The 20,515-nt window shown below is 41.7% G+C and overlaps 1 protein-coding gene across 2 annotated transcripts; it reads left to right on the forward strand.

Annotated features, from left to right (window-relative positions):
- Positions 1 to 6,749: 6,749 nt before the first annotated feature.
- On the forward strand, positions 6,750 to 13,534 carry errfi1a (ERBB receptor feedback inhibitor 1a). 2 transcript variants are annotated; one of them, XM_084543368.1, is made up of 4 exons: positions 6,750 to 7,163; positions 9,670 to 9,875; positions 10,056 to 10,138; positions 10,372 to 13,534. In XM_084543368.1, exons 2-4 carry the CDS (start codon positions 9,724 to 9,726, stop codon positions 11,391 to 11,393), a joined length of 1,257 nt encoding a protein of 418 aa, XP_084399494.1. In that variant the 5' UTR covers positions 6,750 to 7,163; positions 9,670 to 9,723; the 3' UTR covers positions 11,394 to 13,534. The 2 variants fall into 2 exon arrangements, with proteins under 2 accessions (XP_084399494.1, XP_084399493.1); XM_084543367.1 differs by lacking the exon at positions 6,750 to 7,163 and having other exon boundaries at positions 8,976 to 9,875.
- The last annotated feature ends 6,981 nt before the right edge of the window (positions 13,535 to 20,515 follow it).

Genomic DNA, 20,515 nt, shown 5'->3' on the forward strand with positions numbered 1-20,515 from the left:
ATTTAGCACAAGCAGAGTGTCACAGTGTGTCTCAGCCACTTTGGCATGAAGCCCCTATTTAAAGCCAGTCCTTCAACCAAGGCAGTCTGAGGTCAGAGGGACACCTATGTGGGTGTGATATCTCTTAGAGAAGTGTAAAATGACACTCTTTTCCTGTGTAGTGATATATTAGGAGTTCAGTTAGGATTCAGAGAGGTCTCCAACTGAAGGAGTAACTGGGTCAGTAGCTTTCCAGTAAATACAGTTTTAGAGGAAGGTCTGAGGGTGGTAAGTATAGACTGTGGCTCACATTTTTTTTTCTAAGAGTGTGGAAAAATATGTAAAAATATTTGAATTAAGCGACAAGTAAGCATGTCTGTCTCTGTCTCTGGTATGTGCAGGCGTCTGTGTATGCACAAACTGTTGCATGAGTCAGTGTGAGTTTAAGTGCGTGTCTGCGTGCACAGCGGAGTCTGTTATCCTACTTGACAAGGAAGTAACAAGCACGTTGTGCCCCCAGAGCTCGGTGCACACCTCCCACACGCCTTCAGGCTCCAGAGGCCCTTGCAGTGTTTGGTCTGGGGCGGCTCCCCTGGCTTATTTACTTCCTGCGGTGCGCTGAGGGCTGCATCTCCAGTGTTTGCCGGAAGGAGGAAAGAAGACAAGGATAAACTGAGGGTTCTTGTTTGTTTCACGAGGTTTAACACCTCGCTAATTTAATCGCCCCTTCAAACAGAAGCTGTGCGTCTTAGTGACCATACCATACTACCATAAAGCAGGACCTATTTTAAGATGTAAAACCATGACGTAAAGATGTTAAATCATCTTGCCAGACCTCTAAAACTCTCAGCTTCACTTGTTACATGATTTAAAATGAGGGTGTAGAGCAGGAATAATCCTCTATTCTTCACCAGAGCTGAGAATAATCTACTGGCTCTGAGATAATTACAGCCCTTATTTAAATCTGAACGTTCTTTCCATCCGGAGCTAAATATACTACACAGTAAGGTGGCTCCAGTGAACCTTTATATTTCCTCGATTGTTTTGACCTGGTTTTAGCAGCATGGAATTGTTTCAACATTTTTTATGGTTTTAGGAGCAAGTAAAATGTAGTAAACAGGAAGATGTAAACACGTAGTTAAAAATAAGCTAAAGGAAGTGCTGCAGCTTCGGCGCCTATAATTTCCCAGTATGTGTGTGTGTATGCCACTGTTTCTGATATACAGTATATGGCTCATTTACACACATGACCATACACACATGATAACACATAATGTACAGTTTTTGCAAATGTTTAGGGATGGTAAAAACAATAAAGCAGCACTGCTCAATATGGTGCATGACACAACACAACAAAAAGTGAACCATTATTCATTGCATCACTTATACATATACATAATTCATCCATAAATTCACATAAGACTTGGTTTCTCTTGAATACACCTGCCTGTATTTAAAATGTTTGTTCACCACGCACGAACAACTCAAAGCTATCAGAGATGCAGAGACAAAGCTGGAGCTGTTCAGAACTCACAGTTCTCCAGCGCAGTGCCACAGTGTGACTTTGCATTAACTCTTGCGAAAAAGGAACAAGTGATGTTGTGCTTAAGAGTAGATTAGCTATTCATCTGCCTTGACTTTCACCGCGCGGCCTCAAGGCCATTATTGTGCCCTTACAATTGAGTTATGAGCAGGACCGTGCGTTTCCACCCACACAGGGTTTCTCTCCCCTGAGCGCCACATTTCTCTCCTAACATATGCGTCTGCACAGCCAACCTGCTCGTAGGGGATGGAAAAATGGGAGCCGAGCCTCATCTTTTATTCTCCCGGACCTGCTCATTAAGAGGCTTGTGTGAGCGGTGATCCGGAGCATTGCCATTGTGAGGAATTAATGTGGCTGCTGCGTAGCGCCTGGTCAGGTAGTCTGGCACCCTAAATCCATGCATGAATGGAACAAAAGGCCCTCTTACAAAACACATACTCTGCCCTCAATGACTCAGTCCCTGTCACCAGGCTCTGCTATACGCACAATCATACAGTATGCACAACAAATGGGAAAACAGGATATGTTCAGGTGACTGACTGTAGTTCATCTGTGAACTAAATCCTTCATTACACATGTGTTTTTCTATCCTCTTCATGTACCTAGAGAGCAATGCTTTCTTAACCCTACAGCTATTGATTTATGGCTTCTCCATTAGGAATGCCCTTCTTTGATGGCAAACCTTCTAATCTCCTTGGTGGACAACATCTGAAATCTTTATCAGAAGAACTAGGGGCCTTAGGTCCCACCGTGTGCTGCCTTTCAGCATCTCCCATGGGTGAAGCTGGACCCGGAAATCAGGGAAAGAGAAAACTTCCCCTGCAACGAGTTGTTACTTAAGATTAATAGATTGCTACAGTAAGTGAGGCCTAAAACGTTTCTTCTACAGGTTGACAGGAACACCGGAAACCTGGGATACTCATCGGCCTAATGCCAGAAACTCCTGTTTGAAACACAATACCACCATTACATTGCTGGAAACTGGTAATGTATTCCTTCACGAGACCCTTTAGGGTTCAGTAATGCAGCCCAAACAGAAAATGAAAATGTAGCTTAAAGATAGCCGATGTTCTGTGTAGGGAATAGTTGTTGTGAGGCCGGAAACGGGGCATATTAGGAGTCAGTTTCCATCTGTGTCAGTCAGTTCTGTCGAGCTCCACTGGAGCAGCCTGCGAGCAGAGTGGGTTTTGGACCAGCAGCTGGAGAGAGAGAGAGAGAGAGAGAGAGAGAGAGAGAGAGAGAGAGAGAGAGAGAGAGAGAGTCGAACCAGCGTGACGTCCTCCATTGCACCACAGCTGTCGTTTTCACAACTTCTCCCCAAACATCAGACACACATCAGAGTGCTGGTGTGGGTGTCTGTGGATGGGATTATGTGTAACTGTGAAAGTAATCGTAAAAGTATGTTCCCATTTTTTTTCCACTACTACCCAAAATTCAAAACGGGGAGATTATTACAGCATGTTTGCCACAATAATTATTACTAACATGACTTTGATTCAGTCTCAGTCACAGGATGATGAGCTCGCCAATAACTCCCCCGGCCTGTCTAGAGTGATCCTCGGGTCCTGGAGACTAAACACACCCTGTCATCATCGAGGAGGCAGATTGGCTTGCTCCACCTATTACTAACAGCAGGCTGTGGCTGCACTTGAACCACTCAACATAACAATGTCGAGGAGTGATGCAATGATGACTCGTTATTGCTGCCTTTGAGTATATCGTGGGCCAAAATAGAAAATACCTGTGCGTGAGCCAGTTTACTCTGAAATCCCTCCATTTCCCAGAAGCCTTTGTACCGGCACAGGAAGTGATTAATAACTGAAGCAGCCGGGGGTCTCTCAGGACATTTGTATGGTTAATAAGTAGAAGTGCTTTAATATGGTCGTATTTACATTGTAGTGAGAGATGACAGCCCGTTGCCTGGGGATTTGTGTTTTGTTTCCACGGCCGGAGCCAAGTGTGTGTGGGACTGCCAGACAAAACCAGCAGTAATACGCTGTTATGTGTCAGCCTGAGCTTTGGCTGCGGTGCTCACAGCTGCACCGATTGGACGCACGGCTCGTCTCCAGCACGAAGAGTCACGGCAGGACACATTCATGTTGAAATGAAAAGTGTTTATTTTCTGTGGGCTGCTTAAATTAATGCAATCTGTACTCGGGTTGTAAAGATGAATTCTCCAAACATTTGTGTGATCACAATGACAGTCCCTCTTGTCAGTCTTCATGCTTTGTTCCTTTATTTCCATAGGATCAGTCAGCATCCTCTGAGGAACTATTGGCAGCTATTAGCGTGTTTTAGGTCTGGAGACACTCGTAAAGCTTGGTCTATACTTCCACATCAAATGTACTTCAAATCTATGTTAAACTTATGCAAGTTGCCTACGATAGCAGTTAGCATTTCTAGGCCCTGGTGTGTCTGAATCGCTCTGTAATTATTCTAGACGATTTACCTGCTGTTGTGTTCCATTCAGTTCACTTCCTATACTCTAGACAAAAGCAACTGGAGTGTGAGTAGCTATTACTGAAATCACTGCTCCACGTAAAAAAGACGATCACCAAACCGACAGAGGCAGAACGACAGAGAATTTTCTGCACTGGTCCAGTCACTGAGAGACGTGGATGACGACTGGACCAGTCACAGTGGTTCTTCTGTGTCGCTGTAATGCAAAGTTACATTTCCACTGAGGTGCATCTCAAGCGTAACTACGTCCTAGTTTCCACGTAGACCTGTGAATGTGGCTTCAGCTAAAACAGCTAGTCTGGCTCTGCTGGTTGGCTGTACTAATGTGTTCTTTATGTGAAAGCATGTATGGTGGATTCAGTTGGAAGGTGCCAGAGAAAGTCACTCATACTATTCTCAGTCCAGCTGTACAACAACTCACCTTTCTGTAATAGATAACTCCATGTTACTCACGTCAATGCACGTTATTGCACCTTATTAATCTAGTTAATTAATTACTAGATTTTTATTTTATTTTCTTTTTTCTTTTGACTTGTGGCTCTCAAGAGTGTTTTTTTTTTTATGTGCAACTCAGCTACTGTGACCAAGCAATTTCCCTTGCAGATGAATAAAGTCTGTCTAAAGTTACAGTATCCTCCACATAATTCACCTGCTGTTATGTTGCTTCAGTTCTGCAGTTTGGTCGTGTTATGACAACCAACCAAAAAAAATGATGAAAAGTACAGGATGTAGAGCAAACACACTTTTCTAAAAGAACGGTCTGTTTAATTTTTAATATAAGCACATGAATTTAACAAACATTCAGTGTCATAGTAAGCTATTACAGAGACAACTTTGCAGATAAAACACAATTACTGTGTGTCAATGGCCAAAAAATAAAAATAAAAGAAAAAGTTTTTATAATGCCGTTTTTAAGCAGATTTTAAGAGGGTTCACACAATGTCAGTATAAAAGTCCAAGGTTGTAGGCTTCGCTGTCCCCTGCTTTAAATGCTTGATCACTTTTAATTTACTGTAGATTCTAAGAAACCATGAAAATGGCCGTTAGTTCCAGCATGTACTAGACTCATCCACAGGCTAACAGGCTTGACGTCACCTCACTACAACAGTAAACCTGTTGCTGCGGTGTTTATATCAGTGCGGACTTTGGATGCAGGCAGAATATCCACGTAATTTAATTGCCTAAGCAAGCAGAGGCAATCAATGCTGTGACCTCCACAGAAAATAAATCATTTACAGTGGTAATAGTTTTTTTTTTTTCCTCTATCCACAACTAAACTCCACCCTTCCTGTCAGTAAGGGATTCATAGCAATCAGCTGATGGACTGAATGAGTATACTATTGTGTGAGACACAAAGGGAAATTCCTTTCTGTTACAAGAGTATAGCTGAAAGCAAAATGAGTTAAAGGTGTCACTTTTGAGTGTGGGGAGTTTTCGGAAGTGACGTGTAAAACGAAAATTGTGAGTCATGAAGAAGAATCAAAGAAGAGGCCGAGTCATTTTTCCTGAGAAGGGCAACTCTCTGACACGCGTGCTTTCATCTGCCATCTCCAGCCCTCATCAGGACTGCCTTCTTATCTTCCTCTCTGACTTACTTTTTATTTTTTTCTCTGCCTGACTAACTTTATAAGGAACTTCCTGTGAGTGAAGATGACATCACGATGTGGCTCACAGGCGGGGAGGAGGGCCGAAGGGAGATCAGAGACGTGTCGGACATGAAGCCTATTTATCCCAGTGAATGTGCCTTTTTGGTGGCACTCGGGGACAGATCCACTGAATCGGCTGCATTACATTTATGCTTTTTCAGTTTTTCGTGTTTATATTTACAGTGAATAGTGTCATGCACTATTCATCAGACTAAAGCTTATTTTTACTGCATTTGTGCACAAAAAACTTCTGGGGAGAAAAAAAAAAAACACCTCTTTTTCTTCTCTGCTGGTCACAACTGGCTCTGGGGAATCCCAAAAATGTGCCTGAAATTACAGAGGAGGATTAGAAAGAGTCTGGTCCATGTAGGGGCCAAACATGCAAGGATAAGCCGTTTGGATTTGGGGGTGGGGAGGGGGGGCTGTGGTTGAGCTGTAAAGGATCCACATATTTTGGCACAAGAACAGTCTGTTCTCTCTCCACGCACACCTCTGTTTTCTGCCACTATTGGTTCAACACACTAGTTGTTTGTAGCTTATTGTATCACCGTGTTTGGTTAGCGTGCGTGTCAATGTTGGGTTTGTTTAGCCCACTTAGGAAAGGTTAATACAACACTACTTAAGTGTAGTGGAAGGTGTGAGGGACTGCACATCCCGAGTTTATGCATTTGTTACTCTAAAGAGAGAGAGAGAGAGAGAGAGAAAAAAAACTGAACCTGTTGCATGAACATTATTCCAGGTAAACAGGTTCAGCTAAAACAAAAGGAGGGTGATCTGATTCATGAGCAGCCAAACAATCTGGGCTCCGTGTGGTTGGCAGCAGAACACTGTGCAGATAAGAGTGTTTCTGGCTGCATTTCTCTGCCTGCTGTCTGTGCTATCTACCCCAGATCTATCCCCATTACTGCTGCCTCTGCCTCCCTGCTTCTGTTTGTGCAGCAGAACTTGCAAGATATTCTGCAACAGTCACTTTATTAAAAGTATCTTCGAACTTTATTCGAACACTATTCACATGTGTAGCTAATATGCACACTGAATGGCTTCCTTCCCAGTGGGACTGTTTACTGTTTCTGCCCTGTCCTCCGAGGTCACGTAGACGTATCCGTGCAGACTTTGATCACATTAATTCATGTTCAAATGATGCCTAAGAATATGTTCAAGTGTGACCCTGCACTCCATATGCACTCAGCCCGTTGAGCTGTGGAGAGACTGGCGGAAAAGGGAAGACTGCGCCTTTAAGGGCAAGTGTGCAAGGCGGAGCCAGAGCGCCTCCAGAGCGGCGAAGCTTATAAGTGTAGCTCGCCACAATACTAGACTTATCTAAAAGTGTCACATTATAGCAGGAGCGTCGCCAATTCACTGGCGTCCTGTTCCTGATGCAATAGAAATCAGAGGATCACGGACTCAAATCAGAGCCCGAGAGTAACCAAGGAGCTGTATTATTATTATTGTACATTTTATTTTATTTTTTGTTTTTTTTTACCAAAGAGGACTTTAGGGGTCAGTCAGCGGAGGAGAACAACGAAGTTATTTAGGTGAGTTCAGAAAGTGATTTGAAATGTTTTTTGTTTTTTGAAGGCATGTGTATGAAGCCATGTCTCGTCTGCCTGTTGTTTTGTATGCTGGTGCCAGCACGACACACACAAGTGATTGATGCAACTTCGGATCCTGTAAGGATTTCTAGTTTATTGATTTATTCATGTTCACTGCCAGAGCCTCACAAAAAATGAACTTCTTTCTTTTATTTCTATACACGGCTCAGATCAGATAGATTATTTGAACATTTCTGACACAACAAACTACAGACTTGGAAGAGATTTATGAACATAGGTCTGTCATTTTAAGATGAACGTGAAAGAGGGAGAACATGACTTGTGCTCGTCTGCACGCCTATAACCTGATTTGATCTTTTGATTTGGGCTGCAATATCATTTTCCGCTTAAAACAAAAGGGAAATGACAATTGACTGTGTGTCATCATTACCTGGTCTTGCCAAATAGCTGACTTGTGTGTTGCGGTGTGAGTCACCTGCCTGCTAGAGGGCTTTTAACCATTATTATCTCAATCCGGTAAAGTGAGGGGGTGTGCGCGCTGTTTGCTTGCCGCACAGGTAGAGCGGGTATGGTTGCTCGGATACCGCTGCAGGGGTGTCATGCGCGGGGTGTGAACTCCTTCTTTCAAGGCCTGAGTGTGCTACAAGCCTGAATCAGAGGCGACCTGTCCCATTAAGTCTTACATCTCTCCCAGCCTCAGCGGACCTCCTCCTGTGCAGCACCCTTGGGGCCTTGTGTTGTCTCCACACTCACACTGAGCCAGTCCACCTAATGTACAAACACACATTTGACCATAAAAACATTGACCAAATGATGTGACTTAACTGACTTGAAAAAATGCCTCCCTAGGAGGGTTAACGCTCTGCATGACTACATCATTTGTTTAATCCTGTTGCCTGTAAATGCTCGTATGGTTCACTGCCAGGATGAACTGTCTTTGCACCTGTTGCAAGAGGAAGCACAAGCCCCTGGGGGTTCATTATCGAGGATCATGTTGCTTCCCGTCCCCGCCGAACCGAATCGACGGCCCTGGGGCAAGGGGGGAATTGCATGCCTTGTTGGGCAGTTTGGCTCAGACTGATGCCCCAGGCTTCCTGTTGTTTTAGAGCTTTGTTTCTCGCCAGCTGTCAGGACAGCACATAAATATGGCTCACAGGAGACCAGGAACGAGGGGGCCGTGTTCTTACTCAGTCATCACTCCTACATTATAAGGAGGACGGCGTGTCTCTGAGTGTGCGTGCACCTCATTTGTGGTCTCCAGGAGGTTTAACCACGGGTGCACCTGTCAGAGTGAAAATTAAAAAACAGGATTTATCATGTCAAAGACTACTACTGGTGCACTGAAGGCTTCAGAAGATTTGCTCCAACAATGCAAACATGGTGTCTCGGTGAACGCAGTGCGTGCATACGACAAAGACACCAGCATTTACCCACCGTACACTTAAAGTTGAAAGAGACTTCCTTACTTCTGAACTCAGACAATGTAAACCTAATGGTCAGACCAGGTTGTGACACCAGCGTGTGGCTGACCCCAGAAATATTGATACGCTGCTGGGTTTCTTTCCCTCTGAATATTGTATACATTGTTTACTCAGCCTTGACACATACTTGACATGACACGAACATTGAGGTCATTTGACGTGCTGAGTTCTTGCATCATCAGGTTTATCTCTGGCAACAGGAGGAGCCCCTTACTTTTCAGTTCAAGACGAGCAGGATTGCAGGAGTGGAGCACAGAACAGTCAGGTTTTAAAATAAACTTATTAAGAGGCACAGTCTGGAGAAATGGAAATTTGAAAGTTGGTTGCTGAGTTCACACCCACGATTGCAATGTTGAACTTGGGCTTACGCAGACTCTGGCTATAGGTGAAATGTAATTATCAGTCGTTGAGCATAGAAAAACTAAATGTGTTTTTTTTTTCCCAATACTCACATCTTCTACGCCTTGTAGGTGAAATGACACATAAGTAGAAATTTTTAATGTTAAACTCTGGCATCGTTTGTGCTTTGTGAAACTCCTTCTAATCAGCTAAATCTTAAACATTAGAAGATAGCGTCTACATTCAGTTTCACAACACACAACCAGTGTGTCCACATCCCATTTACCTTTAACAGTCTAAGCATTAAAGTAACATCTATATGCCAGTCTAGTCTTTCTCTTTCATGTTTTCTTTGTAATTTGGCTAGAACATTTTGAGTGTATGCTCCCAAGGTGTGTTGGGACACCAGTGTCCTGAAGGCCTGTCAAAAAGAGCTATTGGCTTTCCTCTGCTATAGATTGCCATTATCCACGAAACCATAGTTAAACATTTGACCTGTGAGGAGCAAAGAATTGATTATTTCTGTTACTGTGTCCCATTATTTTCTTCACTAACGGATGCTGGCTCTACTTTTTAGTGTGCTGCCCCGTGTTTTGTTTCTTTTCAACTGCTTTTGCTTTGAGCTTTCTTTCACCACCATTCATGACTGTGTTTTGGCTGTGTTGCAGGTACACCAGAAGCAGGGGCAGCCAGCCGGGCGATCTGAGTGTTTCCTGGCTTTGATGCGACCCGATTGTGCCTGGAGCATGTCCACAGTGGGCCTGACTACCCAGGAGATCTCTTTTCCCATAGTAAACCCCTTTCTCCGGGGCAGCTACTGTCACAGCATGGCTGGATCCAAATCCTCCTGGAGCCATCACCATGATCTGGACAAGTGAGTGTTCAGTTGGCAGGACTAGCAGTACGTTAGGGGAGCACTTTTAAAAAGAGATGATATTTCAGACCTGCATGACATGTTGAAGTTATTTGGTTCAGGTCAGTCTCAGATTTCTTGTTACATTTCTTGGCTTATTTGAACCTCTTTCTAATCTAACATGTACATTTTCTTCTTTAGCACATTGTACCTCAGTATGGACACTGCACACACAGACCACAGCTATCGAGCCCAGCCAAAAGGGCCTCCTCCCATATTTGAGAGTAAGTGCACAGTCATTCATGTATATCCATTCTAAAATATACTAAAGCATGCATTGTGTCTTTCAATCATCTGCTACTGTACATACTTGATGTTGTTATTGCCTGAATATCTCAGTAGCACTAATTATATATATATATTCAGAAATGTATTATTTTCTGTCCTTTTTGTGCATTAAGCAGTCAAATTGACTGTTTAATCCTGTGACATTCATGTTGTTACTTTTTTTCAACAGGACATAAATACAGTTACAGCTCACAGAGATTACTTCCAAAAAAATCCCGGCCCACCAATCTCTCTCTGTCCAGCAGCGCTGAACCATCCACCCCAAGTCCAGCTGAAGATGACCAGGTGGTCCCCCCGATTGGTAAGCTCTCATTCTACGAGTGCAGCAGCCCACCACAGACACCAAGCAGATGTTCCAAGCCTCTGCCCCCGACACCCCCACAAACAGACCTCTCCACTGAGCAGGCTATAGACAATGAGGTAGAATTTTTTACAATTTCGGACGACAGCATCTGCCTGGTGTCTGATCAGTGTTCCAAATCGTCTCCTTTTACATATGGAGTACCGAGCCGACGAAGCTTCAGGGACTGTGGACAGATTAACTATGCTTACTATGATGGTCCTTTAGGACCACAAAGCCCTCGGCAGCCCCAACCTCACCATCAGGCACATCCGCGGCAGGAAGCGTGGGAACAGTGTGAGCAGCAGAGGCAGAAGCCACCTGAGCCGGTGGCCTGTCAGAGACAGCAGGACAAGGCTCAAAGGAAGCTACGGCGCTCTCACTCTGGCCCAGCTGGATCTTTAAACAAGCCTTCACTGTTGCGCCTCATGTGCCAAAAACGTTACATCAACAGCATGGATAAGACAGAGGTGCCACCCCCTATCCCTCCACGTACAACCAGGACGGGGGACTACCGCCGCTGGTCAGCAGAGGTCTCGTCTGGGGCTTACAGCGATGAGGACAAACCACCCAAGTTGCCCCCAAGGGACCCTTTGTCCAGAGGCAGCTCCCGCACCCCAAGCCCCAAGAGCCTCCCGACGTACATTAACGGGGTGATGCCTCCAACCCAAAGCTTTGCACCAGACCCTAAGTATGTCAGTTTACAAAGACAGAACAGTGAGGGCTCCCCCCGCATCATACCCGTTATGGAGAACGGCGAGAAGGCCAGCGGCACACATTACTACCTTATGCCTGCTTTTACAGACTCATCTTGTGACTGCCACACCAAAAGGAAAGTGGATTTAGTTTGAAAACCGTCAATGGAAGTAGTAGATGACTCTACTGTACATGAGCAGAAACCACTTGACAAAATAGTGAAACTGGACGCTAACAACCCTCAAACTGCTGCTTTTTAACATGTTTTTTTTTTTTTTTTTTTTTTTACCCCTTATGTATTCTGAACACACAGGGTATGTACGCACTGTATACAGTTACTGTTAATGTTGGAATCGCTATCACAACCAAGGTACTTTTTGTAAAAAGTGTATTTGACTAAAGATTGTGGGACAAATTGAACATTATAGAGCTTATTTTTGATATGATTTTTATTTCATGACATTCAATATTGTGCTGTTTATCTGATGATGATGATGATGATGATGATGTGGCACGATATCAAAAGGTACAAGCGGGCCTTGAACCTCACGTGCTCAGTGTTTTGTGTCTGGAACTGTGTGGATGTTTTGTGAGATGCACCGGGGCTTTTTATTATTATTATTGTTTTTGTTTTTTTCTTTTCAATGCGGCTTTTGTATCTCACAAGGGACAAAAGGTCAGTAGTGTAACCATGTTATCACTTAATATATGAAGTCTAAATACAAGCCCGAGGAATTTTTAACAAAATGAAGGATCGTGCCACACATATTTCCATTCTGTTTGCTGTTATATATCTACACTGATATGGTTTCCCTGTCTGGATGTAGTTTGAGCTTAGGCTGACTACATCAATGTAAATTTTTATTTTTTTTCCCCACGTGGCACATTGTCATGGTACATTTTGTACTAAGAGGTGGGTGCATTACTGGTAGCTATGCATGTTTCCATTGGAATGTCTAGTGCAGCTTATATGGTGTAGTTGTTGAGTGTATTTGTGTGTATGTATGTGCGGTAACGTGTTTGTGCATATGTGCATGTGAACAGCAGTTGGAAAAGTGTTATGGTGATACAACATAGAATGACTTTCTACAATCAGTAGACAATTGTCAACCATACTTGTTACTGCGCGCTGCTTGCTGGCAGTGTCTGCTTTTGAGGACGGCCCTATAAGAAGTGCACACATTCGACTTCTTTCAGTGTCTGTTTTTGTTGCCCTAGAACGTGAATGTACGCTGTCCTTCTTGAAATTCTGTCAGACAGTTAGAGGAGCTTATCTTTGGTCAAGCTGTGAGCCATTGCTTGGAACGAATTTGCCTCAAGTACTACCTCGCTTTGATATAAATCCTGTATTTCACACAAACTCCCTGCTAAAATTACGTCCAAAGGTCAAATTTGAAATGATAATCTGGAAAAGATGAGGTAACCAGCTCCATATGTGACCGGACTCAAATTTAAATTCAGTTACACTTCAGCTAACACAAAGTCGATTCTAACCGGATGTCCTTAAATAGAGATTTTAGATCACGCAGATCTTAGATCACAGATGTTAGGCTAACCTGTTAATACAGACGCATTACAAAGACAGTGAAGGGTTTACCTGCCTGACACAGACTTTCCTGTTCTGCACATGCATTCCTGCCTTACATGATTGCAGTGGGTGTGGTCTGAAAGACTTTGGCTGCTGGCAGCCTAGAAAATATATGAATTGTGTTCTTGTCGATTATTCACGAAGAGTCTGGATGATATAGGAAATGTAGCACATGTATTGAAGTAATCCTCGCTATCAAACACGGCGTTCAGTTTGGGAAACATAACTGCTAAGGTCAATCGGTCATTGAAGTATACTCTTCCTCTCCCTCTTGCTCACAAACCTTGCCAACACAATGTTGCTTTTGGCTTGTTTGAAAAATGTTTACATCATACACTAATACTATTTAATCTTAAGGTATTCATATGTCTTATTAGAGATGAATAAAACCGAATGAAGACTCAAGAAGTAACTTCTCTGCTGTGGTGAAGACATGCACTGGGAGAACTCAGTATGCTGTGTACAGTATTTAACTATTCCATGTTGTTATGAATAGTTGATAAGTATATAGTCTATAAAAAGAAAGCAACAATAAAATGACTTATTTATGAGCTCGCTTTGCTCCGTTTCTTGAATCTGTCAAGAGTGAACTCTCAACTCAGCTGTTTAGCCTGTTTTATCACCCACACACCCTCATGCTGTGCCTTATTGTGACTGGCCTCTATCCAGAGAAAGAAGAGTGACAAGTGTACAGTATATTGCCTTCCTCTTCCTGGTTAACACACGATTTCCTTCTGCATGACTCCCTGGCAGCCAGCGAGGACCTTCAGGTTTTAAACGGTCTTTGAACAATGTTGCAAGTGTTTTATTCTTGAATTGTGTCCATGTGGTTGGGCATGGAGCCGAGACCACATCGAAACCACATGGAGCATTAGAGGGTCAAGTAATTACTAATTAAGCTGCAGTTCAGCTGCACTTACAAGATCTGCTGAGACCTCAGAGCGAGGCCGTCGTTTACAATACCCAAAGCCTAATTTGACTTTTGTATTATTCTCTCCACGGAACAAAAGATGCCAGTATGAACTATCTAGGCCACCTGCAAACCCTTTCACCTGGTTCATTCTCAGGTGAGCTGCTAGGCGACAACATGGGTTGTGGCCATGGCAACAAAAGAAAGACATGCTGCTCATTTTGAATGTCTGCTGGGAGCAAGTGCCGAATGAATTAACAAGAAGCATGCTGTGTGATTTGCTTCTGTGAAAATAAAAGAAAAAGCTATGCTGTTGCACTGCTGTGGCGCTAAACGGCATTGGACTCATGTGAAATGCGTTGATGCCGCACTCACAATTTTTTTTTCCGACTTGTAAAACTTTTTATCAGATTGGACTCTAAAGACTCAAGAGCAATTCAGACCCTCGGTGTCACAAGCTGATTCTGTCGAACCTTTTTGGTTCCCTTTGAAACACCTTATTTCCAGCGGTATCTTAGTCTTCACACTAATATGAATTTAGTTCAAGCTCTGAGAATTTGGGACTTGCAGTTTCATCAAATGCATTTCTGGCCTCAGTTAATCAAAGTCCTGTCTGCTGCTGCTGCTGATGGATTAATAAGCGGAGCAAACTTGAATTGGTGATAAGAATTATTACAGTCATCATGATTAGGGCTTCATTAATAGCAGTTTCTCTGCAGCAGACTGAGTGGAAGAGACCAGGTCTGCTTTCCGTCTGCAGAGCTGAAGTGGTGGTGGGAATCATACTTAATAAACGATAACTCTTTAATGTACAACATTATGAAATGAAAATCTATGACACTGATAAAAGAATGACTGACTAATTAAAAACATTTCCCCAATTACATCAAATATATGCAGCAGTAATGCCCATAAAGGAAAACTAGATTTGGTCAGATGCACTGTTGACCATCTGATAAACAAACTGATCCAGCAAATTACATTAAAGAGCTAAAAGAACAAGCGGAGACCCCGGTTGGTAATCCAGATTTGGATCTAACACTGGTGGATCTTTGCAATCCACAAACTGAATTTAAATAGCAAACAGAAATATCACAGATAGTGCAAGTTTAATTTATTTTGATTTCAAATCTGTAACAATCAAAAAAAAAAAGCTTAATTTACAGACATCCTGTCCTGTTATATTTTTTGTTCCCATGAACTCAGCAACATGATATCATAAGTTCTGATGTATGCATAAAACTATGAGCTATTTGCAAAGATCCCTGTCATGAATCTGTGCCCATTTACATGAGAATCTGAGCCTAAAAGTTAAAAAGGAAAATAACTGCTCACTCATACAGTGATATTAAATGAGGCGAATCGTAGACCATGGACTTGTTATATTTTCTGCTTTTGTCCTGCAAAACTTTACGTCGTAGTAAGATATTCTTAATGTTGAATCCAAAGACGCTGTTCTGAGAACGATTCCTGATAAATATGTAAACAGTTACCTATAGCAAATAATAAGGTAAAATACATGCATACTGCAGTGTGATATATTTTCAAGAGAAGTGGAGCTTTTGTACCTCAATATGATTTTTCTAGGTTTTCAAATTCCCATCAAGAAAAACAACAACAAGGAAAAAACATGCAGGCTAGGCTGGAAAATCTGCTAATTAACTCCACTGTTTGCATTAACATTTTGTTCAGGTGTAAATTTTCTTATCGCTGGCAGTGAGGGATGGACAGAGTTGTAAATATTTAACTCAGGCTGAAGTGCTGCTGGTTACATTTTACTCAGGTCAGAGTACTTGTGTAGGAAACATTGAAATGAAGGTAAGGAAACGGGTCAGGCAGTGTGCCTCCTGTCTTCAGGCGGTAGGTGGAGACAAAAACCCACGAATGGTCCAGATCAAACATTTTCTTGAATATTTAACCCGAAAGAGAGAAGTTTGAAAATGCTGTCTTGCACAATTTACTATGACCCTGTTTGCTGCTGTGGAGCTGGAACTGTGCCCTGTCAGCATCATTACAGTCACAGTCCAGGATTAATGCTTTTGCCCATTTGTCACACCGGCTCTGACAAGATCTTTTATATCCAACAACGCACCTGTTGCCGGGACACATTATTGCTGCGAGTCCACAATAGCAATACAAAGTGTATTAAAACTCTGCCCTAAATGTCCCTCTTCTTTTATTTTCTGCAAAGGCAAAACATTAAAATCAATGCATCTCTGCCATCTAGTGCCAACAGACTGTAATGACTCAGAGCAGCAGTCCACAAGCAATTATTGCGCCCTCTTTATGGGGAGATATTCTTGGTCTCTGTTTTGTAAAACTGTATTTGCGTGCTGCAGTATAGATTAAAATGTGATTCTGTGTCAGAGATGGACATATCTTGATGTCCCAGTCCACGATGAGGACACAGAATGGGAAGTAACACCAAAAACAGACATACCTCTAAAAGTCAATTTGATTTAATTTTTGATAAAAACAAAAAACACAATGATTAGGTATGAAATGATTTAGAAACTTACACCTTTTAAAATATTTTATGCACTCTCAGTAGATATAGGCATATAAAGATATAGGCATATAATTCATTAACTCATTCATAATTCATTGTCCTCTGCGTTGCGGGTCCAAATTCTGACCTTGTGTTTCTCAAGACTGTAAGGGATCATTGCTTATTGACTATAAATAACATGTACAAAATAATGACTTAGTTGTGAATAAACTAACAACACTAATGTAATAGCAAATTTGCATGGTCCGCTTTTTATGACAGCACATATGGTTACAATTATTGAACTAATATAAATAAAATTATAAATATCACAACAAGAAATCACTAATGCTTTACAGACAGTGCAGAGTTGCTATTTTGCCTTCATTGCCGCCATTCAAAACTAAATTCTTTGGTCTGCAGACTTCATCTGAGGTTGATATTCAAAATCTCTGGATGTTTAGTTGCGACCTGAAGAAACACAGGAGGAAGGATTGCATATTCAAATTCAAAATTCGCATTTTCTCATATTTATATGCAGAATGTCGTGGGTGTGGTATACTTGGTCATGTAGGTCATGTATGTAATAACAGAATAGTAAACAACCAAACCTGGTATCCAAGGTCAACATTTTCCCAGTCTCATCACCGTGTGCCTGCTGGGAAATAAACACAAATGTTTGAAGGTCTTGTCAAGAACATGTTTACAGAATTCTTAAATCTGTGACTACAAAGAAAATAAACAGTGGAGGGCCCACCTGTACCAGAGAAGTCAAAGAATTCTTCGCTAAAAACAGACAGTCTTCTGTTAAAAGAGTGTTTCCTTTTCCTAAAAGGGAACAGAGAGATTTGTTTAATTTTTTTTTTATGATTTTCATGATTACAGATATTTTTTTCATATATATTTAGAAGAAAATTTGGCATCATAACTAACCAAAAGTCTGTATGTCTCTGTTTGATAATGATGATAATGGTGGTGATCATAATCAAGAGCAGAAGGGCCCCTGCCAGTGATCCGAACAGTGCTCCATAGAAACCTGGACCTCGGCGGAAGGATTCACACCGTGGACCATAAAACTGCTCCAGGCTATTTTCATAGCACCTGAGTGGATGACATTGATACGTTTTTGAGAAGACATATTATACATACATATTATACAAATGAACAATAATTCAAAAGACGCATTGGCTTACATGCAGATTGGCCCTCTGTTAATGTCATTGAGACATTCTCCATGTTGATGGCAGTAATCAGGGTTTGTTTTGCAAGGTCCAGTACACTGCCATCGACCATCAATAATCTCAGCAGTGTAATTGGCAAACTGAGAACACGTAACAAAGGGCTCCAGGTCCGAGACATCTGATTGAACAAATATGTATATTTATATATTTATTTGTGACTTTGTTATGTCATGTAAATAGAGGATTTAAAAAAATAATAATAATTGAATGACCACTGTCTATGCGTTATGTTTAGAACAGAGTGAAAACGCACATACTTCTGATTGTAGGTGTCTGGAAGGTGATTCTGTTTAACTGCACACTTTCATTTCCAAAGGCTTGCGAAATTTTATCAAGGTTTCTTGTGTCATTCAAGATATCACTCAACACCCTATCAAGCTGAGTGTTGACAAACTGGATTTGAGTTTCATTGTTTGAATAGCTGTACTCCGCCACGTTCTCTGCAACAACACTTCCTCGTCTACGGTGGAAAAATAGAAAAATGTTACCAGAAGAAAACTGCTGGTATTGGTTAAAAATAAATAAATAAAAGACAAAAATAAGATAAGTGACATTCAATGAAAACCTACGATAATCTGATGATTTTTACTCTCTTATATGCTTGCGGAGCTGCTTCCTTGCACAGGACATCGAGCTGAAACACACAACAGAAGCTATCAAGGCAGTTATGGCAATAAATCTACATGTGCTTTGTTTGTAAAATAGTAATGATAAAACTAAAGATCTGTATATAACATTTACAGTCATTAATTGGTAACCAATTAACTAATAAATTAGTAAATCCTGTTATCTAAGTATAATGAGTTAAATAGCCCATTATCTAAAGAAAACAAAAGACAGATTTTTATTTATTTTTTTTAGATTAACTGATTGATTGATTGTTCTTTTGTGATAATAAATTAACTTAATATCATTTGAAAACAGCATTTGAAAAATACATTTGCAAGCATGGCAGCTTCCATGAAATACCCGGGAACTGGACTGATCAATAAATATTTAATCCTTCAATGGTGAAATAAAAATGTCTACCTCTTGTTCCAATGTTTGGATGAATTGTAATGCTTGAGGTGAGCTTAAATTATTGAAGGCATCCATATAATTGATGTTGATTTTCAAAGTAAAGTTTGCCTTTCGATTTGGTATTGCTCCAACATCTGCAAAAAGTGTCAAAATAATTTACATTAAACCACTGAGTAATTCACTTCGAAGACAAACAGCATTCCAAACGCCAGTCACTTAAATCGTCACTGTAAAACGATTTTAAGCAAATACATTTCTTTGAAGAACTGTATTAGTGAATGAAGAACCTCACCAATGTGAGCAGATGTGTCGTTTTGTCCAAACGAGCATTTATCTCCATAGACAAAAACTTGACATTGAGGAGTTGTAGATGGTGTTGTCACTGTGGACGTGGCATTAGAAAAGGGAATAGAGGTAGACAATGGGGGACTGACTGTGCTGGAGATTTCAGCGGATGTTGGACCAACAGAAGTTGATGTAGCTGGTGAGGATGTTTGGGGACTGCTGCTTAATTTTTCAGTTGTTGTTGCATCAGTTAAGGTTGAAACAATGCTTTGTGTAAAAGATGTTGTGTGGGTCAAGACAGTGGACATTGAGGAAATGAATGCTTTAGAATGATCTGTGTTGGTTGTTGCTGTTAGTCCACTTGTGGTGAGGGGTGCAGTTGACTCAGATGATGCTGTTGTTCCTATGGTTGTCCCAGTTGTTGCAGATGTAGGTTTTGGTTCAACTGTTGAGGACATCACTGTTGCTGATGTTACCTGGCTAGATACTGGAGGTGGAGTATTGCTAGTACTGAATACAGTTGTTCCAGTATTGTCTGCATTAGAGGTGGGAGTAAACTGGGTAGTTATTGAGGAAATGGTTGTTTTAGAATGATCTGTGTTGGTTGTTGCTGTTAGTCCACTTGTGGTGAGGGGTGCAGTTGACTCAGATGATGCTGTTGTTCCTTTGGTAGTCATAGTTACAGCAGATGTAGATGTTGGTTCAACTGTTGAGGACATTACTGTTGCTGATGTTTCCTGGCTAGTTACTGGAGGTGAAGTATTGCTAGTACTGAATACAGTTGTTCCAGTATTGTCTGCATTAGAGGTGGGAGTAAACTGGGTAGTTATTGAGGAAATGGTTGTTTTAGAATGATCTGTGTTGGTTGTTGCTGTTAGTCCACTTGTGGTGAGGGGTGCAGTTGACTCAGATGATGCTGTTGTTCCTTTGGTAGTCATAGTTACAGCAGATGTAGATGTTGGTTCAACTGTTGAGGACATCACTGTTGTAGATGTTTCCTGGCTAGTTACTGGAGGTGGAGTATTGCTAGTACTGAATACAGTTGTTCCAGTATTGTCTGCATTAGAGGTGGGAGTAAACTGGGTAGTTATTGAGGAAATGGTTGTTTTAGAATGATCTGTGTTGGTTGTTGCTGTTAGTCCACTTGTGGTGAGGGGTGCAGTTGACTCAGATGATGCTGTTGTTCCTATGGTTGTCCCAGTTGTTGCAGATGTAGGTTTTGGTTCAACTGTTGAGGACATCACTGTTGCTGATGTTACCTGGCTAGATACTGGAGGTGGAGTATTGCTAGTACTGAATACAGTTGTTCCAGTATTGTCTGCATTAGAGGTGGGAGTAAACTGGGTAGTTATTGAGGAAATGGTTGTTTTAGAATGATCTGTGTTGGTTGTTGCTGTTAGTCCACTTGTGGTGAGGGGTGCAGTTGACTCAGATGATGCTGTTGTTCCTTTGGTAGTCATAGTTACAGCAGATGTAGATGTTGGTTCAACTGTTGAGGACATCACTGTTGCTGATGTTTCCTGGCTAGTTACTGGAGGTGGAGTATTGCTAGTACTGAATACGGTTGTTCCAGTATTGTCTGCATTAGAGGTGGGAGTAAACTGGGTAGTTATTGAGGAAATGGTTGTTTTAGAATGATCTGTGTTGGTTGTTGCTGTTAGTCCACTTGTGGTGAGGGGTGCAGTTGACTCAGATGATGCTGTTGTTCCTATGGTTGTCCCAGTTGTTGTAGGTGTAGGTTTTGG

The sequence above is a fragment of the Chelon labrosus genome (assembly GCF_963514085.1).
Source record: "Chelon labrosus genome assembly, chromosome: 4".
Lineage (NCBI taxonomy): Eukaryota > Metazoa > Chordata > Actinopteri > Mugiliformes > Mugilidae > Chelon > Chelon labrosus.

Bases quoted from the DNA above. Each gene is read 5' to 3' on its own strand.
- errfi1a (XM_084543367.1), top strand. From the start codon at position 9,559: ATGCTGGCTCTACTTTTTAGTGTGCTGCCCCGTGTTTTGTTTCTTTTC. The intron at 9,876-10,055 runs GTGAGTGTTCAG...TTTCTTCTTTAG, and splicing joins CATCACCATGATCTGGACAA to CACATTGTACCTCAGTATGG. The intron at 10,139-10,371 runs GTAAGTGCACAG...TTTTTTCAACAG, and splicing joins GCCTCCTCCCATATTTGAGA to GACATAAATACAGTTACAGC.